Raw genomic sequence first — 24540 nt, forward strand, 5'->3', positions numbered from 1 at the left:
CAGGAGGAAGGAAATTATTCACCTCTCACACCAGACAGCAAGCACCAAGATCAGCAAGAGGTGCATGGATCTTCTCTCAGGAGGCTCTGGCTCTCCCTGTGCTGATCTCAACAGTAAATTCAGAAGGTGACACAAACTGAAAGTGACCTCCACCACCAGCTGGTCCGTTCTGCCACCCCCATCAAGTCCTTCTTGGGCTTGGTTGCTCTGTACCTGGTCCTTCAAAGCAAAGACAGAGTCATAGAATCCCAGAATGGTTTGGGTGGGAAGGGGCCTTCAAAGGTCATCCAGTGAACCCCACCCCCCCTGCAGCCAGCAGGGACATCTGCAATTAGAGCAGGTTCCTCAGAGCCACAAACAGCCTCACCTGGAATGGTTCCAGCCATGGAGCATCTCCCACCTCTCTGGGCAACCTGGGACAGGGTCTCACCACCTTCAGTGTCAAACATTTCTCCCTTCACTCTGAATCTCCCTCATTTAGTTGAAGCCATCTCCCCTTGTCCTGTCACAAGAGGCCCTGCTCAAAAGTCTGTCCCCAGCTTTCTGATCAGCTCTTGAAGCACTGAAAGGCCACCAGAAGGTCTCCCTGGAGTCTTCTCTTCTCCAGGCTGAACAAGCCCAACTCTCTCAGCCTGGCCTCACGGCAGAGGGCTTCCAGCCCTGCCAGCATTGCTGTGGCCTCCCCTGGCCCTGCTCCAGCAGGTCCCTGTCTGTGCTGAGGACCCCAGAGCTGCCCCAGCACTGCAGACTCAGCAGAGCACAGCAGAGGAGCAGAATCCCCTTCCTGCCCCTGCTGCCCACACTGCTGGGGATCAGCCCAGGACAGGCTGGGGCTGGGCTGGCAGTGCTCAGTGCCAGCTCATATCCAGCTTTGCACCTCCAAGCCCTTTTCCACAGGGCTGCTCTCCAGCCCTTCATCCCAGCCTGGACTGATGCTGGGGATTGCCCTGACCCAGGCGCAGGACGCTGCACACAGACTTCTCTGCATCTCTTTGGAGCCTTCTGCAGCAAAGCCTTCGGTGCTCCGAGGACCCCCAAACCAGGCTCAGCCCTCTAAAGCCCGGCTTACCCGCGCTGCGCTGCTGGAAAGCTGCAGGAGGAGCAACAGGAGGAGGAGGAGGAGGAGGGTCCCCCCGCAGCCCTGCAGTTGGCTGTCGGCGCCACCAGAGCTCACTGCTGCTCCGCGCTGGGCTCCGCGCCGCTCCCAGCCTCCCGCAGCGCCCTCCGCACGGCACCAGCCGAACTGCCGGCAACCACCACACCTCCAGCGCCAGGCTGGCTGGCTGACCACCCTCACCCCAAGGCAGTGGTCCTGGTCGGGCTGAGCTGGCTCCAGCCCTGCTGGGAGGCACTAGGAGATCACAGAATCATTTGGGGTGGAAAAGACCCTTATGATCACCAAGTACACCCCCTGCCTGACTATGGTGCTAAACCACATCCCTCAGCATCACATCTCTGCACTTTTGAAACACCTCCAGGGATGGGGATTCAACCACCTGCCTGGGCAGCCTGTGCCAGGCTTTGATAACCCTTTCAGTCAGTAAGTTTCTTCTAATGTCCAACCTAAACCTCCCCTGCAGCAACTTGAGGCCATTTCCTCTTACCCTGTCCCTTGTTCCTTGGGAGAAGAGGCAAACCCCCACCTAGCTCCAGCCTTCTTTCAGGGAGTTGTAGAGAGCCAGAAGTTCTCCTCTCCAGGCTGAACACTGCCAGCTCCCTCAGCTGCTCCTCCCCAGCCCTGTTCTCCAGACCCTTCCCCAGCTTTGTTGCCCCTCTCTGGACAGGCTCCAGTACCTCAATGTCTTTCTTGGAGTGAGAGATACTGCAGGTCCCTCCATCCTCACCCTGCTACTGATGCTCCCCTCAGTTTTGCACCATTTTAGGCAGCACAGCAGCATCCTAAGCAGACCTTCCTACAGCTCCAGCTGAAAAAAATCCCTGTGAAAATGCTCCCAGGAGCACACAGGAGGTTCTGGAAGCTTGTATAGGTGCTCCCTCCTGCAGCAGGTGAACACCCTAATTAGGAGACAGATAAAAGGACAGAGTCACTAATGAGGCTATAATCAGGCTGGTGAGAACAGGTGATGCAGCAGCTTCTAAACTTCTCCTAAGGCAGCATTGTGGCCTCCAGAAGAGCAGGGAAGGCTCTGCCAGCTCCAGGAGCAAACCTGTGCAGGGGCTCTGATAAGGGGGAACCATTGTTGCTCTGCATTCATAAGCAGATGGTTGTTGTGGAGGGGGAGAAAGTACTAAGTGACTAAATGGGAGTGAGCTGAGAGTAGGAATGGAGAGCCATGACAGTGATGGTGCTGTGCCTGCAGAGCCTCTGCTGCTCCAGGACCTGAATGTGCCTCCTAAAGGCTTCTGCTACAAAGAGCAGAGAGCAGCAGAGCTGGCCAAACACAAAAGAGAAGGACCTGTTAAGAAATGTTGTTTGACTGTGTAGGAGGAAACAATGAGCAGCAGAACTGGGATATAACCCTTGGTGTCCTTCTGGAGGAGAAAGCTGGCAAAGGCTCGGTGCTTGCTTGCTTGTATGCTGCTAGGAGCCTCAGAGTGATTCATAGTTTCTTTCCCAACACTGTTTCAGAAGGTTCTGCTTCATATCTGTTTGCAAATTAAACAAGTGGGAAAATCCTGGAGGACAGAACTTCAACACTCAACCTTGACTAGATAAACAGAATAAGTGTTTTATGTTGAGGGTGGTGAGATACTGTCCCAGGTTGCCCAGAGAGGTGGTAGAAGCCCCATGCCTGGAATGATTTCAGGTCAAGTTGGACCTGATCAGCCTGCTCTAGTTGCAGATGTCCCTGCTGACTGCAGAGGAGTTGGACTACATGACCTCTAAATGTCCCTCCCTCCAGCTGCTGCACACACTGCTGGGGATCAGCCCAGGACAGGCTGGCTCTGGGCTGGCAGTGCTCAGTGCCAGCTCCTGTCTGGCTTTGCACCCCCAGCACCCATAAGTCCTTCTCCACAGGGCTGCTCTTCAACCCTTCACCCCCAGCCTGAACTGCCACTGAGGATTGCCTTGCCCCAGGTGCAGGAGCTTGCGCTTGGCCTTGTTGAACTTCACAGAGGGTAAGGGTGCCTCAGTCCCACTCTCTGCGTCATTAAACAGACATTAAACAGCACTGGCCTCATTCTGGACCTCTGAGTAGGGATGTGTACATCCAAACACCAGCCCTGGGCCTGACCTGCCGAGGGTGGTGGGACTCTGGGTGACTTTGAGTTGCAGTGACAGCCCTTACCTCCTCTAACATAAGCTGATCATGCACCAGCCCCTCCTGAAAACAAGGAAGGGAAAAACCAAACCAGAAAGCAAACACCACCACCCCCACACACACCCCAAAAAAGTGATATAAATTATGTTTATTGTAAAGATTAAACTGCTCCAGCAAGTCCAGCCAAGACTTCACTCTAAAGAAGCTGGAAATCAGTGAGAGGAAGGACATTGGAGCATCTGCCATGCCAGAAACCCCTCCAGCACGTGGAGGAACAGGTGAGAGATCCCATCTCGTGCCCACGGGGATTTGTGCCAGGAGCACAGCTTGGGATGGACACAGAGCTGGCTTCTCTCTTCTGGGATGAGAAGCAGAGAGTCAGGAGCCTTATTTTGTCTTCTCCTATTCAGCAGGGTATATCCTTGAGGGTGATCCCAGGGAGTGTCCTCCAAGCCCACACACTGAAGACAGACTTCCACCTGAGAGCAGCAGCTTCTCCAAAGAGATGCCCAGCTCCTCTGGCAGAAGAGAGACTCCCAGGACTGAGAGGTCACCATAGTCTGCCACCGCCAGAAGCCTTAGAGAGCTCAGGATGACTTTTTCACCCTCCTGGCTGCTCCCTCGACAAGCTTCTGCCTGGTGTGACCAAGTCACATCAACATCCATAGCCAACTCCACCATCAATCCCTCCTCAGGTGGGGACATGCCCTGCTGCTTCCAACACTGAAATATCTCCCAGCAGAGCTTCCCTTGGCACAGGGAAGCAGGCAGCAATGGAGACAATAAAGATGACCACAAGGAAGATGACTTCAGGTCTCTCCACCCCTGCCATTGTGCATGGAGATCTGGCAGGTTCTGGCCAGAGCTGCACATTTCTCCACCAGTGCCAATACCTTGAGATGTTCAAGCATCTGCAAGGAGTGGTGGTGGATACACACTTCTCACCTCTCCATGCCACCTCTCTTCTCTCTCCCACCTTAACTGGGTGACTAAGCACGTTGTCATCTGCTGCTGGCTCCATCACTGAAACACTAGCACCGGTTCAGCTGCTGCCTCCTTCTCCTCTGGCTGCTTGCCCCGATGGGCTGAGCCCACTGCTGGGGCTGGCAGGAGGCAGGACAGGGTTTCAGCCATATAAAGAGCATAATGAGGACACCCTGTGTGTGGAAACACCTTCAATCTGGGAAGCAGCTCCAGGTGATGTAACTCCCAGCTCCTGCCAAGGGGCCAAGCATACACCCAAAGTTCCCCAGCTGGTGCAAGGACCAAGACAGCTCTCCTGGGCACTCCCAGATGGCGTGGGACAGGTAAAACCAGGGCAAGAAAAACCAGAAGAGATGCAAACGCTGTCCTGCGTAGGCTGACCCAGCCCCAGGGCCTGGGCTGGAGACCCAGCTCTTGCTTGGAGGCAGTGGTGCTCCTGGGATGGACTTCTGAGGGCTGCTGCTGTTGGGTCACTGCAGTGACACAACCCTTCTGTGTGAGCCTCTCTGGGAGAAGACACAACCCAGGGAGCCAAAAGCTCCACCTGTGGGACCCAGTGAGTCTCAAGCTAAGCTAACATCCCAGTCACTGCCTTGCCAGGGGTCCCTAGAGTCCTGCCCGGGCGGCCCACAGCCTGGTCACAGGTAGGTGACCTCGATGACGTTGGGCTCAGAGCTCCTGCAGGGCAGGTGATGCTTGCAGGAGCACTGGCAGCTCATGCCAGCCACATCCCTGCTGCCTGGCTCCAGCTGGTAGGGCTGGGCAGGCAGCCTCCTCTGGGAGCCCAGCCTCCTCCAGTCCGTCAGCAGCACCCCGTGGTCCAGGTCCTGCGGCATGGGCTCCTGGTAGAGGGTGATCTGGATGGTGCGCAGCTGGGGGCCGTAGTGCACCAGGATGATGATGAAGATGGCCAAGAGGACGAAGATGACCACGATGAGGGAGATCATGGGCAGGCCATCGGGCTTCTTGGTCATGCTCCTGACAATGGAGACAGGAGTGAGGGCAGCTGCCTCCTGGGGCTCGGGCTGTCTGGGCTGGCTGCTGGGCAGGGAGGTGTTCATGGCTGAGCAGGCTGACCTGGGACAGAGAAATGTGGGGTGGAAAGGGGTGACCAGCGAGCACAGGCCCTCTTTCATCTCCTGCCCTCGTGCCAGCAGTTCCTGCCTGCATGAAGAGCAGACTCTCCTGCAAGTTCTTCCCCCCTCAGGCTTGTGAGACAGGATACATTTCAGCAGGAGTAGCTGGAGCTGTAGGGCTGGTGCCCTGGCCGTGATGCCCTGTGCCCCCTTGTCCTGACTGCCTTCAGTGTGGGGGTCTTCCTCCCTGCTGCAGCCAGTTATGGGAATGGGGAGCCTTCCACCCTTCCCTCTTCACCCCCAGTCCCACAGTGCTACTCCAAACCCCACGGGAACCTCCCTGCGAGACCCAACCCCACCCAAAAACACACCATGAGGCAACCCTTGTGACAGCCACCCATGGAAGCCAGCACGGGTGGGAGCAGTAGGGGGGGAGAAGGCAGGGAGAGCCCCTCGGGGGTTACCTCGATGTCCCTGCTGTGTGGGAAGCATCATCTCCAGAGGGGAGGCTGGGGAGCCGAGAGCAGGACCAGCAGACAAAGCCTCCGGGATGGCTCTGCAGGGTAGGTGCAGCCAGAGTCACCTCGGCAGCTGCCACGTCACAGCTCCCCCCGGGACTCTCCGGGGCAGAGGAGGAAGCGGCTGCCCAGCCCAGGAACGGCAGAGGTGCTCCTTACCTAGTCGCTGCCACATCATCGCCGCCGCCCCCTCCCTCGCTGTCACACACCCTCGCTGGGGGAAAAAAAACCCAAACCTTCCTCTGGCCCGAGCACAAGCAGACTTTTGTTCGGGCAGAAGGCATCTACCTCCCCTTGGCTGCACACGAACCAGCCCTGGCCTCCCAGCTGCAGGAACCCTCCTCCCGCCTTCCACCAGCCCGGCCTTCAAACGGGATGTGGTTAAGAGCTGGGTGCAAGAAGCTGCCCTGCTGCACAGGAGGGCTTTGCACAGCCCAGCAAAGTGCCCACAAAACGCTCCAAGCTGGAAGGATCCTCACCCCAAGAGAGGCTGCAGCCCCAAGGTTGATCTTCTCTGCTGGGGAGCTCTGTGGGAGGACCATCCCGCTATGGGCGGCAGCAGTGTGAGTCCGCGGTGGAGAGTCCATGGTGAAGCTCTGGACCTTGGGACCCGCCTGGGGTCACAGGCAGGGGCCAGTGCCAGGTCAGTGCTCTCACATATCTCCCCTCATGCAGCAGATGCTGCCCTTGGGGCCAGCATCCTTCACCCTCACACGCAGGCAGCTGGCCCAGGGATGCTGTGTGGTCGGATCTGCTGCCACCCAGGCTGGACTTGGATGGTCCCAGAGATCTATTCCAGCCTCAATAATGCCACGATTCTGAGACCCTGAGCACACCTCAGAGCAGAAAAGAGGGATCCTCTGGGGCTTCAGCCATTACAAAACACATCTCCCTATCTTTCCATCCCCAAACAGCACTGCTCTTACCTGGAGGCTCTCAGCAGACAATCTGGGTTGAATGTTTGGGCTCCTTCTTCCCTACACATGGGGAGGACAGGCTGGGAACTGCCTCTTCCCCCATCCAGCCGAGCATCCAGAAGAGATTTGGCTGCATGTTGGAGCTTCTGGGAATTTGCACTCATCTCAGGATTCAGTAAAACCTTAATCTATAGCATAATCTCTGAGCACCACATCTGTGCAAGGCAGAGGCAACCCACGGGGGGAGGCTGCTGGCAGAGGTTTGATAAAGCAAAGGCTGCTGCAGGGTGCCTGATAAAGCAAAGGATGCCTGGTGGACGCCTGGCCTGATGGTCTGCTCAGGGCTTTGTACAGCTTTGAAGACATTCACTGAAAACCAAGGAGCTGCACAGTGCAGGGGAGCCCACTCCCTCTGTTCCTGCCAACATCTCCCAGCCATGGGAAGCAAGGCCCTTGCTGGCAGCAGCAGTACCCCCTCGATGTGCTCGGTGCAGTGAAGGAGCAGCTCCACTGCCCTCAGCCAAGGCTCTGCGGCTTTCTAGGGAGTGTGGGAGAGGGTTGGATGCAGCTCCCCAAGCCAGGAGACCCAACCCTGGGGATTTGCATCCTGAACACCTGCATGGACCCTCTGAAATGGGTGGACAGAAGAGTCTTTCCCACATGGGGACACAAAGACCCTTCTCCCCTAAAACCTACTTGCTCACAACCAGCATGGGGCAGCTTCTTACCTCTGAAGTTCAAACTGTGCCAGGGGAGAGACGGACAGACAGGACACACACAGACAAGGTCACAGCCAACAAACCACACGTGCTGAACCCCTTGGGCTGGGTGGGGAGCAGAACTGGCCCATTTGTTTTCCAGCTCTTCCCCTTGCCAAGGAGCTGGGGTTAGGCTAAGTCCAAGCCTGCCATGTGCTGCACGTCCTGTGGGGAAGGAAGCTGCTGCTACCTGAAAGCCTGCGTCCCTAAACCAGCACCCCCAAACCAGCATGTCCTGGTGCCCAGGCCTGCAGGAGCTGCACAGGAAGGCCTAGGGCACAGGGAAGCACTGGGTGCTGAGATACCCTGGCCCTGGGAGCTGTAAATATTTCCAGATCCCTCCATAGATGCTCAGAACTCCCCTCTCAGATGGGAGGTAGAATAGAATTAACTAGGTTGGAAAAGACCTTCGAGATCATGAGTCCAACCCAGCACCCAGCACCATCAAATCAACTAAGCCATGGCACCAAGCTCCCTATCCAGTCTCTTCTTAAACACTTCCAGCGATGGTGACTCGCTCAGGAAGGCACAGTGCATCTGCAGCCCTCGTGGCTGATGAGGAGCGGGTTGGACCTGGGGGAGACATCCTCCCCACAAACCAAGCACCTCCCCAACCCCCCCAGCACCACAAGAGAAGGTGCTGAGGCCCAGAGCAGGGCAGGCCCTGGCGCCGCTCTCCCTGGCTGCAGAGCCGAGTCCCCCCACAGGCTGCTGGCGAAGTTTCCTTTGCCGTCGGCAAGCGATGTCTCACATCCTCCCCGACCATAATGGGCTACAAAACACAGTTCCCCTGTGGATTCAGCCCGTTTCCTCCTATTCTTTAACAGGAAGCTCTGGGAGAGTCAGCCCAGGCAGGCAAATCGCTCCTCACCCTCCCGGGATGGACAGAGCCTTAGTGAGGCTGCAGAGCCACAAACCACCGAAGAGATGCTGGCTCCAACCCTCCATCCCCTCCTCTGGCTTCTCTGCTGCATGCTGCTCCGAGGTGAGAGGTCCTGCGTGCATGCTGGGGAGGGGAGAACGTGCTGGGCAGGGGGATCTGGGGAGCCTGGCTTCCTGGGGAGCACTAAAGGGAGCCAGCCAGAGGTTTGAATGTGTGACTGCTGCCATGGCAAAGCTCAGCCTTTAAATTCAGGGGTGGCAGGAGGCAGGTAGCTGGGGAAAAGGTAGCCCTGCCAGGCTGGAAGGGGTTGTTTGACAGTGCTGGCATAAAAGGACTTGTTTCCTGGTTCACCCAAGGTGTTGTTTCCTGGTTCACCCAAGGTGGTGTTTCCTGGTTCACCCAAGGTGTGCTTCTGCTGCTGAGGAGCTGTCCTGCAGCAGGTGACTTATGCCAAGCCTCCAGGCAGGACATTTCAATGTGCAGGACATTATTTTCCTCAGGGAGAATTTTTTCCCTTGGCTGATTTTCATTTCATAGAATTACAGAATCCACCAGGTTGGAAAAGACCTCAAAGGTCATCAAGTCCAACCTTTTACCTAACACCTCCTGACAACTAAACCATGGCACCAAGGGCCACATCCAAGCCTTTTCTGAACACCTCCAGGGACAGTGACTCCACCACCTCCCTGGGCAGCACATTCCAATGGCCAATTGCTCTTTCTGGGAAGAACTTTCTCCTCACCTCCAGCCTAAACTTCCCCCTGGTGCAGCTTGAGACTGTGTCCTCTTGTTCTGGTGTTGCTTGCCTGGGAGAAGAGACCAATCCCCTGCTGGCCACAACCTCCCTGCTGTAGACAGCAATGAGGTCACCCCTGAGCCTCCTCTTCTCCAGGCTAAACAACCCCAGCTCCCTCAGCCTCTCCTCACAGGGCTGTGCTCCAGACCCCTCCCCAGCCTCGCTGCCCTTCTCTGGACACATTCAAGAGTCTCAATGTCCTTCTTAAATTGAGAAGCCCAGAACTGGACACAGGACTCAAGGTGTGGCCTGACCAGTGCTGAGTACAGGGGCAGAATGACCTCCCTGCTCCTGCCATAAATACAAAGCCCATGTGCAAGACTCATGCAGAGCACACCTCATCCCTGTGGGAAGAAGTCTGCTCCTTGGTGAGAAGCCTGCTTTAGCTCCCCTTCCCCACCTGAGTGGCAGGGTGTGGGATGGAGGAACCCCTTTGCTGCTCTCAAGGGGGACAGGTTGTCTTTTCGTGCACCATCAGGCACCTCTTGTGCTGCTGACAGCTGCAGTAGCTGGGAGCTGAGACACAAAGGATTGCAGACTGCTGCTTCTAACAGAGGAGTCCCTAAAACATGTCTCTCCAAGCCAGAGCTCCAGCATTAAACCAGAGGGGCTGCCTGTGGGTTGCAGCCACCACACTGGTAATAAAGTGGTCTTTAAAAGGCAGGGAAGACAGACAGCAGCTCAGACAGTGGCTGTGTGGTTCTGAGAAGTGAGAACACACGGGTTGGAAAACTCCTCTCTGCACTGGAGGCCATACTGGTGGTTTCAGCAGAGGGCTGAGCTCTGTCTGGTAGCAAAGGGCTTTGAGGGCCTTTGGCCATAGTGTGGCACTCCTCAGCACCTGCCCAGGATGCACTTTTCCCTCTTGAAATCAACTGTTGTGGTCTGCACAGGACAGGAATGGCACAGAAGTCATCAGGCTTGGCTGCATCATGCCAAGATCCAGCCCCTGCCCAGTGTAGAGTCAGAGATCCACCTCCCAGGTGGAGCCAGCTGCTGCAGCTTCAAGGAGAGGAGAGGTCACCCTCTGTGCTTTGCTCCTGAGAGCATCACTTTGTCCTCTGCCATCTGCTTAACACCACGAGGCAAGGACTGCTCTCAATGCCTGTGTGCTCAGCAGCTAGTGCCAGACCCCAGCAAGGCCAGCACCAACAGATCACAGAATCAGGGAATCCTTTAGGCTGGAAATGATCACAGGCTCACAGAATGTTAGGGCTTGGAAGAGACCTCCAAAGATCATTAAGCCCAACCCCCTGCCAGAGTAGAGCCATAGAATCCAGCACAGGTCACACAGGAACACACCCAGGTGGGTCTTGAAAGTCTCCAGAGAAGGAGACTCCACAACCTCTCTGGGCAGCCTGTTCCAGTGCTCTGTGAGCCTCACAGTGAAGAAGTTCCTCCTCATGGTGAGGTGGAACCTCCTGTGCTGGAGTTTATATCCATTGCCCTTTGCCCTAAGGCAAAGGACCTTCGGTGTCATCACTTCTACTCTGCTAAGTCCACCACTAAGCCATATCCCAAAGCACCACAGCTTGTAAACCCTTCCAGGGATGGTGGCTCCACCACCTCCCTGGGCAGCCTGTTCCAGTGCCTGACAACCCTTTCAGTGACTTTCTTCCTAACATTCACCCTAACCCTCCCCTGGTACAGCTTGAGGCCACTGATGATAACAGCACTGCTGCTGCTGCAGATGCACCTCTCCAGCTTCAGTCAGAAACACCAGCCTTCCCCCCTGCCTCATCCCTTTGCATTGCCCCCACACTTCTGAAACTGCTTTAATTTGATTTGGAATCACACAGCAAAATCCCTGAGGTGATGCAGGACTTGGGGAGAAGCTCCAAGCAGCAGGCTCAGGCAAGGGATCAGTGGTGCCACCAGATCCCTGACACACACAGGCAGCTGAAGAAGGGAATTCAGGGCTCTTCAACAAGGCAGAAGAGGCAATCCCAGGCACAAATCCAGGCTGGGCAGTGACTGGCTGGAAAGCAGCCCTGAGGAGAGAGACTTCGGGGCGCTGGTGGACAAGAAGCTCAACATGAGCTCTCAATGTGCACTTGCAGCCCACAAAGCCAATCAGATCCTGGGCTGCATCAGGAGAAGTGTGGCCAGCAGGGCAAGGGAGGTGATCCTCCCCCTCTACTCAGCTCTGGGGAGACCCCACCTGGAGTACTGCCTCCAGTTCTGGAGCCCCTATTACAAGAGGGATCTGGAGGTGCTGGAAGGTGTCCAGAGAAGGGTCACGAGGATGATCAGAGGGCTGGAGCACCTCTCTTGTGAGGACAGACTGAAGGAGTTGGGGCTGTTCAGTCTGCAGAAGAGAAGGCTCCCAGGTGACCTTATTGTGGCCTTCCAGTATCTGAAGGGGGCCTAGAGGAAGGCTGGGGAGGGACTGCTCAGGATCTCAGGTAGTGATAGGACTAGGGGGAATGGAATGAATTTGGAGCTGGGGAGATTCAGGCTGGATATGAGGAGGAAGTTCTTCACCATGAGAGTGGTGAAGCCCTGGAATGGGTTGTCCAGGGAGGTGGTTGAGGCCCCGTCCCTGGAGGTGTTTAAGTCCAGGCTGGACGAGGCTCTGGCCAGGCTGATCTAGTGTGGGGTGTCCCTGCCCATGGCAGGGGGGTTGGAACTAGATGATCCTTGTGGTCCCTTCCAACCCTGACTGATACTATGATACTAAGAGCTTTAAATGTCTCCCTGCACCTGAGGAGGTGATCTCAGAACTTGCTCTTGCTGGAAACTAACAGCTGCCTTCTCCCCCATGAGCCTTTTCTTGTTGCATTTTGTCTGCCTTCATTCATTTATTAATGAATTTGTTATTCCTCTCTTTAAGCTCTCTCAGTTCTCTCTGGAGGAAGGTTCAAATGCTGTTATTTTGCAGTTGCTGGAGTGGGAAGGGCTGGAATTTTTCCAATCAGTTTTTTCCTCCCCCAGAAACACTGAGCAGCAAATCTGTCCAAACAAACCCCTTCCCCTGGACCTTTTCCATTACAATGGGCAGGCATTTCCCAGACAAAAGGTTTCCACTGAAAAAAAAATCCTTCTGGGAGCTGATGAGAACCCAGCAGGATTTTCCCACTGCTTACTCCATCCACTGCTTGCCTTATCTGCCCCACAGGCAGTGGATGGATGAGAAGCAAGAGTATCATAGTATCATAGTATCATAGCATCATAGTATCATAGTATCAGTCAGGGTTGGAAGGGACCACAAGGATCATCTAGTTCCAACCCCCCTGCCATGGGCAGGGACACCCCACACTAGATCAGGCTGGCCAGAGCCTCATCCAGCCTGGGCTTAAACACCTCCAGGGATGGGGCCTTGACCACCTCCCTGGACAACCCATTCCAGGGCTTCACCACTCTCATGGGGAAGAACTTCCTCCTCACATCTAGCCTGAATCTCCCCACCTCCAGCTTCATTCCATTCCCCCTAGTCCTATCACTACCTGAGATCCTGAGTAGATGAGGTGCAGCTAGAGGACAGACATTGACCAAGCAGGAGGCCTTCCAGAAGGCTTGTGGCCTTGAAGCAAGGCCTCCACTGCATCCTGAAGCTGGTTCCTCGGTCAGAAAGGAGAAGGCAACCCAACCTGACCTGGTGAAGAAGGAAGAGAAAGCAGGAGGTGGTTAGGAGAAATGTTTGCTCACACAACAAACTGCTCCCTTCCAGTAACAAGAAACCCCACAGATAGCTCTGCAGAGCTGACTGAGGTGGCCAGACACTCCCCACAATCTATGTCCCATTTACAATAGGTGAGTCAGCAACAGGTGTACTTGGAGGGGACCTTCCTGCTGGGAAAGCCAAGGCGTGGGCTGAAGCTCCAGGCTGGGGAGAATAAAGGAGATCTGTGCCTCGTGGTGCTGAGGACAGCCCCCACCGGTTGTGGGCAAGATGAGGGGTGCAAGGTGGGTCTCCTCAACCTTTCACACCGTCATCCTGCACAACCGCAGCCTCTGCAAGGCCCTGAGGGCAGCACAGCTCTGGGCAGGCAGCTGCAGAGGTGCAATTCAATCAGCTCCTCTCACACATGAGCTAGAAATGAGCCTGGAACTACTCAAAACCTTGGAATCACACCGAAACTGGTGCAATTAGAAAGGAGTCACAGCTGGTGATGGGCTGGATGGGGGGACACAGGACCACTGGGCTTCATCACGGGCACACAATGCTTCTGTGCCTTGTTTTCCCCAGGGCTAACAAAATTACCTCTTCCACAAAGTGGTTTGAAATCTGGGAATGAAGCCTGGGTGATGTCACCAGGGTCAATAAAATGTGGACTCAGAGGAAACTTGTCAGGGCAAGGTGCTTTACCTGCTGCTTCTGTGAGACTCAGCACTTCAGGCAGCAGCTGCAAGGAGCCTCCTCAGCACCCATGTGCTGCAAGGGCTGCACCCAGGCAGGGACACCCTTCAGCTGCTCCTCTGGGGCTCCAGCCAGGAGAATTAAGGAAAAAATAAAGGAAATAGCAGGAATTGTGAGAAATTCCTGTGCCACCAGTCCCTTACACACAAGGTGGGAGCTGAACCAGCCCCAGCAGATCACATTCCTGCATGGTGCTTCCTAAATACCGCACTGCCTGGTCACCACCAGCAATGCCCAGAGAAACCTGGGGGATCTTGGAGCTCCTGGGAAGAATAATAAACTTGGGAATAAACTTGGAAATGGTAGCCAAGAGCCTCCATGAAGGTGGAAGAAGCAAGGTGTGTCTGGTTGGCAGCTACTGCTGTGCTGCTGCAGGGGATGGTGAGGTGTGTGCTGTCACAGCGCTCTGTGGACACCAGGCCGGGGGGGTCCTGTACAAGCAACCACAGCAGCTGGAGCACACAACAGCCTTTCATTTGAGTGGGCATGGAGTGAGCTCCTCCAAACCCCCAGAGACCCAGGGTCAAGCCCTAAGAGAAGGGCAGGACCCATGGAGACCAGGAGCAGAGAGTTCTAAAAGAAGCAGGTCACAGAGGAAACTGGAACCAGTCAGCAGCTGGGAGGGTGATGGCACAGCAGCCTGATGGAGCAGCTGTTTACTTCCTAAACACACAGACTTGCAGACTGGTGGGGGTTGGAAGGGACCTATGGAGATCCCCCAGTCCCACCCCTCTGCTAAAGCAGGGCACCCACAGCAGCTTGCCCAGGAGCACAATGCCCAGGGAGGGTTGGAAGCTCTCCAGAGAAGGAGACTCCACAATCTCTCTGGGCAGCCTGCTCCAAGCCTCACACCAAAGAAGGTTCTCCTCCTCTTCAGATGGAACCTCCTGACTTCCAGTTTGTGCCCACTGCCCCTTGTCCTGTTTCTGGGCACCACTGACAATAGTCTGGCCCCAGCCTCTTGCCCCCCACCCTTTATCTCTTGCTGAGCATCACTCAGATCCCCTCTGGGACCACTCTTCTCCAGGCTCAACAGCCCCAGGGGCTCTCAGCCTTTCCTCGTAAGAGCCTCCTGCAGTGGTGCATCACATGGAGTGGTGAGGCATGGAGCAGTGGTGGTGCAGCCATGGAAAAGCAGACTTTAGCACAGGTGGTGATGCAGCAGAGCCTGCTCCATGCATGTGGCTTCCCATCATTGTTTGTCTCCCAGCTTGTTTTCTACCTTCAAGTGGTTTCTCATGGACTTCCTCTCGAGATGTGCTTCCAGCAAAGCTCAGCAGAGAGGAGCAGCACGGAGCATGGTCCTCAGAGAGGATGCCCAGGCCTGGGTGTAACCTTTGAGGAGGGGCAGAGGAAGGCTACAATTAATTTTAATTGCTGAGGAGATCCAGGGTTAATTCCTGGCTCTCTAAACTTTCCACAGCACTTTGGCCAAGTCATTACAATTCAGAATCACTTGGCAGTGAGTTGCCAACCCCCTCCTCCCCCCCATGCCACTTGGGAGTGAGACAATGCAACACCTCTGTGGAGCTGGGACCTGACTCAGGCTGTCAGTTATCCAGCATAATGACATTTCTCCTCTCTCTCCTCCTCTGTTTCATGCAATCATAGGATGGTTTGGGTTGGAAGGGACCTCAGAGATCCTCTCCCACCTCCCCTGTTCTGCTGTGAGACCCTCAAGGCAGAGGCACTTCATAAAGGAGGATCTAAGCTTTTGCAGAGCTCTCTGCTTTCTGGATGTTTTGCCATGTGGAAGGCCCATGAATGGGGTGGTGTTGCCCTCTGCTGCTTCAGCAGCTGCTGCCTTGCACCCAGGAAACAGCTGCACATGTGTGAAGCTATTTTTGTTCTGGGTCACCTGACCAAAGTGCCAAAAGATGAATTGAGAAGTCTGAATTGTGGTGGCCAGGCAAAGCATTTGTCTGTGCAGCCTCCCAAGCTGAGGGTGACACAGAGGTTAGCACAGCAAGGCCAGTGGGTTCCACAGCTCCCTGTCATGCAATCTGCTGCCTGGAGACAGGTAGGAGATCACCACATCTCCCGCCAAGGGAAGGAGAAGGGTCCAGTAAGTCCAAGGTTACACATCAGCAGGGATTGATGGTCCCTCTCTGTTAGGAGTTCTGAGTGGGAAGGACCAGCCTCAGTCTCTGTGTCTTCATACCAGTGCCACAGACCCTCCCCTGGGGCTCCATCTCTCTGTGAACACAGCCTGGGCACCACCACAAGCACTTCTTGAGCCTCACCTAAGCCCTGCTGAAGTGTTTCTGACAGCTGGTACAGGTCTCTGCCACAGCAGTGCTGCCTGACAGAGGCTCTTATGTAAAATCAGGGGGAGGATGTTCAATGTCAGTGCCTCTCTTTGGACACTGCTGGAGGAACTCTCTTTAAATGATTTCCAGAAATACCTGCACCTCACCTTTTTTGTTGGGTTGTTTCTCTTTTTGTTGCTGAGGAGTGAGCAGGGAGAGCTGCTGGCTCTGGCAACAGCTCAGCTACCATGAGTAAGCTCCATGGAAGGACCCTTCTGCTCTCAGCCTCACACCTCTAACCTCAGGGAAGAACTGCTGCAAAGAAGAGAAATCCAAAGACTAATCAAAAAATCAGCCAAAACTCAGTTCAGGAGGGACAGGGACAGACTACAAAGTGTCCAGTGGAGGCTGTGAGGATGATACAGGGATTGGAACACCTGCCTGATGAGGGAAGGCTGAGAGCCCTTGGGCTGTGAGCCTGGAGAAGAGCAGCCTGAGAGAGGATCTTATTAATGTTTTTAAGTATCTGAAGGGGGGGAGGCAAGAAGAAGGAGCCAGGCTCTTGTCAGTGGTGTCCTGTGATAGAACAAGGGGCAATGGATACAAACTGGACCAGAGCAAGCTCCCCTTCAACAGGAGGAGAAACTTCGTTTGTGTGCGTTCTGGAGGCCTGGAGCAGGCTGTGCAGAGGTGGTGGAGTCTCCTTCTCTGGTGACTTTCAAGAGCCATCTGGATGCATTCCTGTGTGACCTGTCCTAGGTGACCCTGCTTTGGCAGGGGACTCGGACTCCATACTCTCCAGAGGTGCCCTCCACCCCCTACCGCTCTATGGTTCTGTGATTCCCGTGCTGAGGCAGAGCTGAATGCACCTGCAGCTCCTCTGCAGCCCCAGGGCTCAGATGGGCCATCAGGAGTTCCCCATTTCGGTGAGAGCAGAAAAGGCTCATTTCCCATCACAGCTCCCTTGGCAAGCTCCTGGCCTCCACCTCGAGCAGCTCAATCTGGCCATAAAGGGCTCACACCCAGCACGCAGCAGGTATCTTGGCAGCGATCAGGCTCCGTGGGGAGTCACTCCAGGGCTTTGATGTTTATTGCAGTTACAGCTGTGCTGGCTGCATCCTGCTGGTCATTGCTGGCTGTTTACACAGTCGGGGCCCTCGGTGGCAGCAGCACTGGCAGGAAATGGCTCCCAGCACCGTTCACAGCAGGGTCCCCCGGGGATGCCTGCAGGGAGCCTCGACGACAAGTGGCACTTCAGCGTTGCTACCCATCCTGCTGCCCAGCCCCACGCTGCGACTTGGGTCTCTTCCTGCTCCAATGCAACTGAGTCAGGATGCTGAGCACCTTCACCTAAAGCAAACACCTCATAGAGCAGGGCTTTTGATTATTTGAGTTGGCAGGGAAGGCACAACAAGCAGCAGCAATGACCAGAAGTCAGAGCTAGACCGGCTCTGCTTTGAACTAAGCCATGGCTGTGTTTAGAGAAACCAGGGCCACTGACTCCTGCTGAGGGGGGATCTCCATCCCTTGGCCTCCCCCCACCTCTCTGCAGCAAAGCTCAAACACAAGCAGACCAGGGTGGGCACCTCCTTGGCTTATCCATCCAGTAAGCCCAAGGTTTGGTTTTGCAAATGGAGAGCTCCATCTGAGCCATGGCTGTGCTGTGACCTTCAGCGAAGGGCTGCAAGGAAGTGTTGAGTGGAAAAGGACCGGCCAGCTGGGTATGAGCAACCATGTGCCTAGGGGGCCAAGAAAGCCACCAGCATCCTGGCCTGTGCCAGGAACAGTGGCCAAGGAGGACCAGGGCACAGATTGTCCCCCTGTACTCAGCACTGGTGAGGCCACACCTCCACCACTTTGGTCAGTTTTGAAGGCCTCACTACAAGGAGGACATTGAGGTGCTAGGGGTGCTGGCATGTGTCCAAAGAAGGGCAACAAAGCTGGTGAAGGGTCTGGAGAGCAGGGCTGGTGAGAAGCAGCTGCGGGCACTGCAGCTGTTCAGCATGGGGGAGTAAGACCACCTCATTCTCACAAGTCCTTGAAAGGAGGTTGGAGTGAGGTGGATGCTGGTCTCTTCTCCCTAGCAACAAGTGACAGGACAAGAGGAAAGGGCTTCAAGTTCTGTCAAGGGAGGTAGAGGTTGGATGTCAGGAAAAATTCCTTCTCTGAAAGGGCTGTCAAGCCCTGGAACAGGCTGCCCAGGCAAGTGGTGGAGTCGCCATCCCTGAAGGGATTTAAGGGAGGTGTGGATGTGGTGCTGAGGGACATGGTTTAGCACCAGACTCGTCAGACAGTGCTTGAACTCAATGATCTTAAAAGCCTTTTCCAACTAAAATGATTCTATGATGTCCTTCCTCTTGCCCTAGCACTGTGAGTGCAGAAGGTAGCCCCCAGGAGGGTCTCACAAGGGATGGCAGAACAGAGCAATGTCCTCTCCCTTGGTCTCAGCTCCCCCCCATCCCTGTAGGCTCTGTTCGAGCTCTTAGATTTCTCCTCAGCTCCACAAAAATGCTGGAATAAATGGGCAGCTCAGCACCTTTACCCCCCTTTTCCTTTAACAAAGGCTAAGTGCAGACAATAGCTCTTTCTTCAGCTATTTCTTGATGCTCTCACGTGACACCAGCACTCAAAAAAAAGAAGCAAGCACCTGGGATCACTTCAAGGAGAAAATGTGTTCCAGGCAGCCTCTGCGCCCCACAGGAAAACAAGACAATGCCTTCTGCAAGGGAGGTTGGGATAAAGAGGAGCTGCTTGAGCTTGGCACCTGCTGGAGGATATTGGCCCCCGTGATGAGCTCAGCACATTATTATCCACACTGAATGTCTGCAGTGTCTGAAAGCATCTGCAAGCCCAGGGCCAGAAATGGTGGTGTAAGGCTGCTTGAGCAGCCCCCCAGGGATCAGTGCTGGGCACCATCCTCTTTAACATCTTCACTGATGATCTGGATGAGGGCATTGAGTCAGTCATCAGCAAATTTGCAGATGACACCAAGTTAGGAGGCAGATGTTGGTCATTTAGAGGGTAGAAAGGCTCTGCAGAGGGACCTCGACTGACTGGACAGATGGGCAGAGTCCAACGGGATGGCATTCAACAAGTCCAAGTGCCAGGTGCTGCACTTTGGCCACAACAACCCCATGCAGAGCTACAGGCTGGGGTCAGAGTGGCTGAGAGCTCCCAAACAGAGAAGGACCTGGGGGTGCTGATTGACAGCCACCTAAACATGAGCCAGCAGTGTGCCCAGGTGGCCAAGAAGGCAAATGGCATCCTGGCCTGCATTAGGAATAGTGTGGCCAGCAGGAGCAGGGAAGTCATTGTGCCCCTGTACTCTGCACTGGTTAGGCCACACCTTGAGTCCTGTGTCCAGTTCTGGGCCCCTCAGTTTAGGAAGGACAGGAAAGACACTTGAAGGTGTCCAGAGAAGGGCGACAAGGCTGAGGAGAGGCCTTGAGCACAGCCCTGTGAGGAGAGGCTGAGGGAGCTGGGGTTGTTTAGCCTGGAGAAAAGGAGGCTCAGGGGAGACCTTATTGCTCTCTACAGCTACCTGGTGGGTGGTTGTAGCCAGGAAGGGGTTGGTCTCTTCTCCCAGGCAACCAGCACCAGAACAAGAGGACACAGTCTCAAGCTGCACCAGGGGAAGTTTAGGCTGGAGGTGAGGAGAAAGTTCTTCACAGAGAGAGTCATTGGTTATTGGAATGTGCTGCCCAGGGAGGTGGTGGAGTCCCCATCCCTGGAGGTGTTCAAGAGGAGACTGGACGTGGCACTTGGTGCCATGGTCTAGTCATGAGGTCTGTGGTGACAGGTTGGACTCGATGATCCTCGAGGTCTCTTCTAACCTTGGCTATACTGTGAGAAGCTCAGCCACACAGGAAACCTGGCAGACTCGGGGATCAGTGGAAACAGCCCAAATCACCACAGGTCCTCCATGGAGTCGAGCAGGCAGTGCCCCCCAGGTGACAGGACTGTGAATGACATCCCCTTCCTCAAGAGCAGCCTTTCCTCCTCCTTCAGAAGTGCAACCATGTGCCCAGAAGATCTTTTTCTCATCTTTTTTCTCATTATATTGAGGGAGGTTCTCCTCCTCCTCTACTCTGCCCTGGTGAGGACCCACCTGGGCTCCCCAGTTCAAGAGGGACAGGAATCTGCTGGAGAGTCCAAGGGAGGGCTACAAGGATGCTGAAGGGACTGGAGCACTGCCTGGTGAGGAGAGGCTGAGAGCCCTGGGGGTGGTTAGTCTGGAGAGAAGACTGAGAGGAGATCTGATCAATGTCAGGAAGGAAGGGACAGCCTGTGCTCAGTTGCACCCTGGGATAGGACAAGGGGCAATTGAAACTGCAGCACAGGAGGTTCCACCTCAACATGAGGAAGAACTTCTTTGCTATGAGGCTCATAGAGCACTGGAACAGGCTGCCCAGAGAGGCTGTGGAGTCTCCTTCTCTGGAGGCTTTCAAGACCCATCTGGCAGTGGGGCTGGACCTGAAGATCACCAGAGGTGCCTTCCAACCCCTAACATCCTGTGAGCCTGTGATATTAATTGACCCCATGAGTGATGTTGCCTCTGTCTATAATCCTCTCTATGTTACTAGGCTGCTGGCCACCTAAGCTGCTTTTTGGAGAAGGATATCCCATAATTTTCCTACACAGTCACTTCCTTTCCTCACTGCAGTTAAAAGTCCTTTGTTTTCTGGTCCTGTTCCCAATGGATTTAGAAAACCAATTAGCCTTCTCCTTTCTCTGTAATTAAAGACCTGCTCTTATCTCCCCTTGAATGGACCAAACAAGACAGATTTTGCCAGCCTGCTGCCTGGGAAGCTAGAAGAGAAAAGCATGAAAAACGATCTGAAAAGTGAGGGTGTGCTTTTCACAGCCAATTCCTCTCTGGAAAGAGACCATGTTTGATGGTGTGCTCACCATGACTGACACTGCTTTGGTTCCTCTTTGGCTGGGATCATTGTCAGAAAGCCTCAGACACACACTAAAAAAGAAACCCCAAACAATTAGGGCTCCCATGCAGTTAGGTGAGAAAAATGAGATCAATTAGGAGCTCACAACACCCAGCTGGTGCCAAGGGGTGGGCCCTGAGCCGAGCACTGCTAACCCACACACACTGGATGCTGAAGATCTCACTCCAGACACGGCCCATCCTCAGGGCACTGATCTGACCTCTTTTCAGACACCTACAGCATTGGTACCCACCATGAAGTTCAGCATCTGCGTTGCCTCTACACCTCCTGCTAAGAAATGGGATGCTGCAGGCTGCGGTTGCTCTACAGATTCATAGATTCACAGACTGCATGGGGTTGGAAGGGACCCTCCAAGGGCATCTTGTCCAACCTCCATGCAGTCAGCAGGGACACCTCCAACTATATCTGGCTGCACAGGGCCACAGTAAGGCTGATCTTGAATGTCTCTAGAAATGGGGCCTCAACCACCTGTTCCAGTGTCTCACCACCCTCACTGTGCAGAACTTCCTCCTGATGTCCAACCTCATGCCCTGCTCCAGTTTCAAGCCATTGTCCCTCGTCCTATCCCCACAGGCCCTTCTGAACAGACCCTCCCCAGCCTTCCTGTAGGTCCCCTGCAGACATTGAAATGCAGCTCTAAGGTCTCTCTGGAGCCTTTTCTTCTCCAGGCTGAACAGACACGATTCTTTCAGCCTGTCCCTATAGCAGAGGTGCTCCAGCCCTCTTTGTGGCCTCCTCTGGACCTGCTCCAGCAAGCCTACATCCCTCTGGTGTTTGGGGTCCCACAGCAAGAGTAAGGTAGAGATCTGAAACAGGGTTTTGTAAGTGCCTGGCCCTCTCTTTGGTGAGAAAGAGAGGCTGTAGATGAGCTCTCTCGCAGGCTGCCTCATGAGGGATGTAAAGCAGCAGGCAGGATGAATCTTGCATCCAGGGCAGACAGGCTCTGGCTGCCCATGTGCACACAAGCACTGCTCTGCTCTGGCTGCAGCTGGACCTCCCCTCCAGCCACCCCATGAGGTGCAGCACCCTGCAGAGGCACAGCACCTCATCACAGACCACTGCTGTGATGGAGCTACATGGCATGACAAGGGGACAGCCAGCTGGAAGGGTTCAACCTTTGCTGATGTTCCTCTTTGTTCAAACTTCTGCTGAGCCTTTAGCTCCCTGGAGACTCTGGGGAGGTGGAGCACCAGGGGCAGCAGATCCAGCAGGTTTCTGTAGCTGTAATGTAGTTTCTTCCATTAATCTTAGCTACAGACAGCACCAGGACCACCAGCAACAACCACTGTGAAATGCCAGCTAGGAGCTGCTCTGGGTGACCCTGCTTCAGCAGGGGGTTGGAATAGATGATCTCCAGAGGTCCCTTCCAAACCATTCTGAATCGGGCCCCCAGGGGCAGCCCTCTTGTTGTGCCCAGACTGACACAGCCACAGGGCTTCAGTCAGCTTCCCAGGATGCCAGTCCATAGGATGAGAAGTAGGAGACAGGCAGGAGGACAGTCCCACCAGCTCCTGGAAGCTTTGACAAACCCCATCCATCCATCCCCTGAGGTGACAAGGGAACAAAGATTTCAAATGCATGACTCAGAGTCCAGCCTCTTTAAGCAGCTCCAGAATACAGGTCACTTGGCCTTGCTCCACCAAGACCTCACTGGAGGCAAACAGCTCATGGGGAGGGAATGACCCCATGGACTTAGGAGACTTTCTCCCTTCAGCAGAGGAAGACAGCTCCCTGAAGGGCTCAGCTGCATGTGGGAAGGAGGGCATTTCTCCTGGCTGAATAAACTCCAGAAGTAACTCACTCAGAACCTGATCATTTTGCATTCAGTGTCTTCTGCTACTCCTTTGCTGTCCAAGCTATTGCTGCAGAGGAAAGCCTAAACCACACAAGGAACAAGAACAGCTCTTGCTTTAGTGCCAGTCACAGATTAGCTTCACTCAATCCTCTCCTCCTTTCATTTCAGGTACTGCAAGCTCCACAGACCCCTCTGTCCCTGCTGTAACAGGTACCTCCTGGGCTGCTGCCTCCTTTCTGTGTCTGTTTAAATGTTGATGCCCTTGTGGGGATGCAAATGGGCAGCCCACATATGGCAACCAGATTCAAAACTCCCATGAGCTGAAGCACCTTCTCCCAAGGCCTTGCATTGCCTGCCTCTTCTTGCCCCTTCTGTCATCACTCACCCCTTCCAGGGACCATGGAGGGCACTGTGTCCCAGAGAATGGCCTTGCCTGGTTCCCTTTTTGCCTGGAAGAGAACAAGGTGGTGTTCCAGGAAGCCTAGTGAAGGCAGAGGGATCCTGCCCCACCCTTGCTCCCTATTCCCCAGCAGTTAACATGTTCTCCTCCATGGGTCCTCAGAGCCAAGGTCTCTTTGCCCACAGGACCTCAGAGCCACACCAGTGACAAAGCCCCTCCTTGGTACCTCTTATCCCCATCACCCTTCCAGCTCTACAGGGCTACAACAGCCCCTTTCCAGCCCATCCTTCAACCCTCCCCAAGAGGATCCTACCAACAAGGAGCACACATAGGACATCTCACCTCCATGTCTCTCTGCTTGTGTTATAGGTCAGCCTCAAGCAGGAACACACAGTCCTGAAGTACAGAACCATACCTCAGGTAAGGCTCATCTGGAGACCTAAAAGTGCAGCTCCTGGGCATCCTGGCTTGTAACTGCTCTGTCCTTTGCTCCATCTGGGCCACCCAGCAATAAATGTGGCTGTGCAGTGGCAGCTTAAATGGGAAGAAGGAAGTTTTGTGGTATGTGGGCTTCTCCTCCAGCCAGCTCACCCTAGAGGGCTAGAGGCATGGAGGTGAGAAAGAACCGGGTACAAAAATCCCTAAATTGAATAGGGAGAAGCAGGATCAGCAGGACACAACCCAGGGAAAACCCTGGGCTTTGCATCTTGTGTGCACACAGAGTTGGGAGTGCACCAGAGCCCAGGAGCCAGGTGTGGGCACCCCACTCACTCTGCTCAGCAGCTCTTCAGGTGAGGACCATGGGGTGTGCAGCATGTGCCAGCACAGCATCTCACACACCAGCCCTGGCCTTGGCTCCTGGTGATGAGCCAGCAGTGAGAGCTTCCCTGCACTACCCTTGCTGCTCAGTACTGCTCTCTTGGCAAGCCTGACCCAATTGATGAGGTTTTTAACTAAAAACACACAGTGCTTTGCACATCCTCAGCACCTCCTATACAGCAGGTCAGCATGCTTCCCATTTCTCCAGGAGGAAAAGGTGGCCAAGAAGGCCAACAGCATCCTGGCCTAGATCAGGAATGGTGTGGCCAGCAGGACCAAGGCAGGGAGGGTCCCCCCAGTGCTCAGCACTGGTGAGGCCACACCTTCAATACTGGGTTCAGTTTTGGGCCCCTCACTCCAAGAAGGACATTGAGGGGTTGGAGCAGGTCCAGAGAAGGGCAACAAAGGTGGGGAAGGGTCTGGAGAACAGGGCTGGTGAGGAAGTGGGGGTGTTTAGTCTGGAGAAGAGGAGGCTGAGGGGAGACCTCATTGCTCTCTACAGCTCCCTGAAGGGAGGTTAGAGATAGGTGAGGGTTGGTCTCTTCTCCCTAGGATTAGGTGATAGAAGGAGGGGAACTGGCCTGAAATTGTGCCAGGGGAGGTTTAGGTTGGAGCTAACCCTAAAACTACCTCCACTTTCAAAGCAGGGAAAAAAGTGGTGACAAAAAGCAGACTTTCTCCTTGTGTGTCCTGAGCTTTTCCATTTCAGCACCTCCATACACTAAAAAGCCCAAAAGCTAATGCAAAGAGCTCCCTGACTGAGCAGGACAAAGACCCCTGTTTACTCAGGCCCAAGCTTC

The 24540-nt window shown here is 54.7% G+C and overlaps 2 protein-coding genes across 6 annotated transcripts in view; one reads left to right on the forward strand and one right to left on the reverse strand.

Annotated features, from left to right (window-relative positions):
* Positions 1-3363: 3363 nt before the first annotated feature.
* SMIM33 (small integral membrane protein 33) lies at positions 3364-7768 on the reverse strand. Of its 4 annotated transcripts, XM_068157676.1 has the most exons (4): positions 6729-6819; positions 5962-6016; positions 5749-5840; positions 3364-5285 (listed from the first exon to the last, which is right to left on the reverse strand). In XM_068157676.1, exon 4 carries the CDS (start codon positions 5267-5269, stop codon positions 4847-4849), a length of 423 nt encoding a protein of 140 aa, XP_068013777.1. In that variant the 5' UTR covers positions 5270-5285; positions 5749-5840; positions 5962-6016; positions 6729-6819; the 3' UTR covers positions 3364-4846. The 4 variants fall into 4 exon arrangements, with proteins under 4 accessions (XP_068013777.1, XP_068013768.1, XP_068013776.1 ...); XM_068157667.1 differs by having other exon boundaries at positions 5749-6016; XM_068157675.1 differs by lacking the exon at positions 6729-6819 and having other exon boundaries at positions 5962-6341.
* Positions 4503-24540, forward strand: part of ECSCR (endothelial cell surface expressed chemotaxis and apoptosis regulator) — a 33344-nt gene continuing 13306 nt past the window's right edge. The window contains exons 1-4 of one of the 2 annotated variants that reach the window (XM_068157646.1): positions 4503-4531; positions 8305-8462; positions 22690-22731; positions 23291-23341. In XM_068157646.1, the coding sequence (XP_068013747.1) occupies positions 4518-4531; positions 8305-8462; positions 22690-22731; positions 23291-23341 (265 nt within the window). In that variant the 5' untranslated portion in view covers positions 4503-4517. Of the gene's footprint in view, positions 4532-6335; positions 6446-8304; positions 8463-22689; positions 22732-23290; positions 23342-24540 lie in introns of those variants that run through there. The other variant, XM_068157640.1, reaches the window with a different exon arrangement.

Source organism: Melanerpes formicivorus, unplaced genomic scaffold, assembly GCF_026170545.1.
Source record: "Melanerpes formicivorus ecotype bairdi unplaced genomic scaffold, bMelFor1.0.p_v2 SCAF_2, whole genome shotgun sequence".
Lineage (NCBI taxonomy): Eukaryota > Metazoa > Chordata > Aves > Piciformes > Picidae > Melanerpes > Melanerpes formicivorus.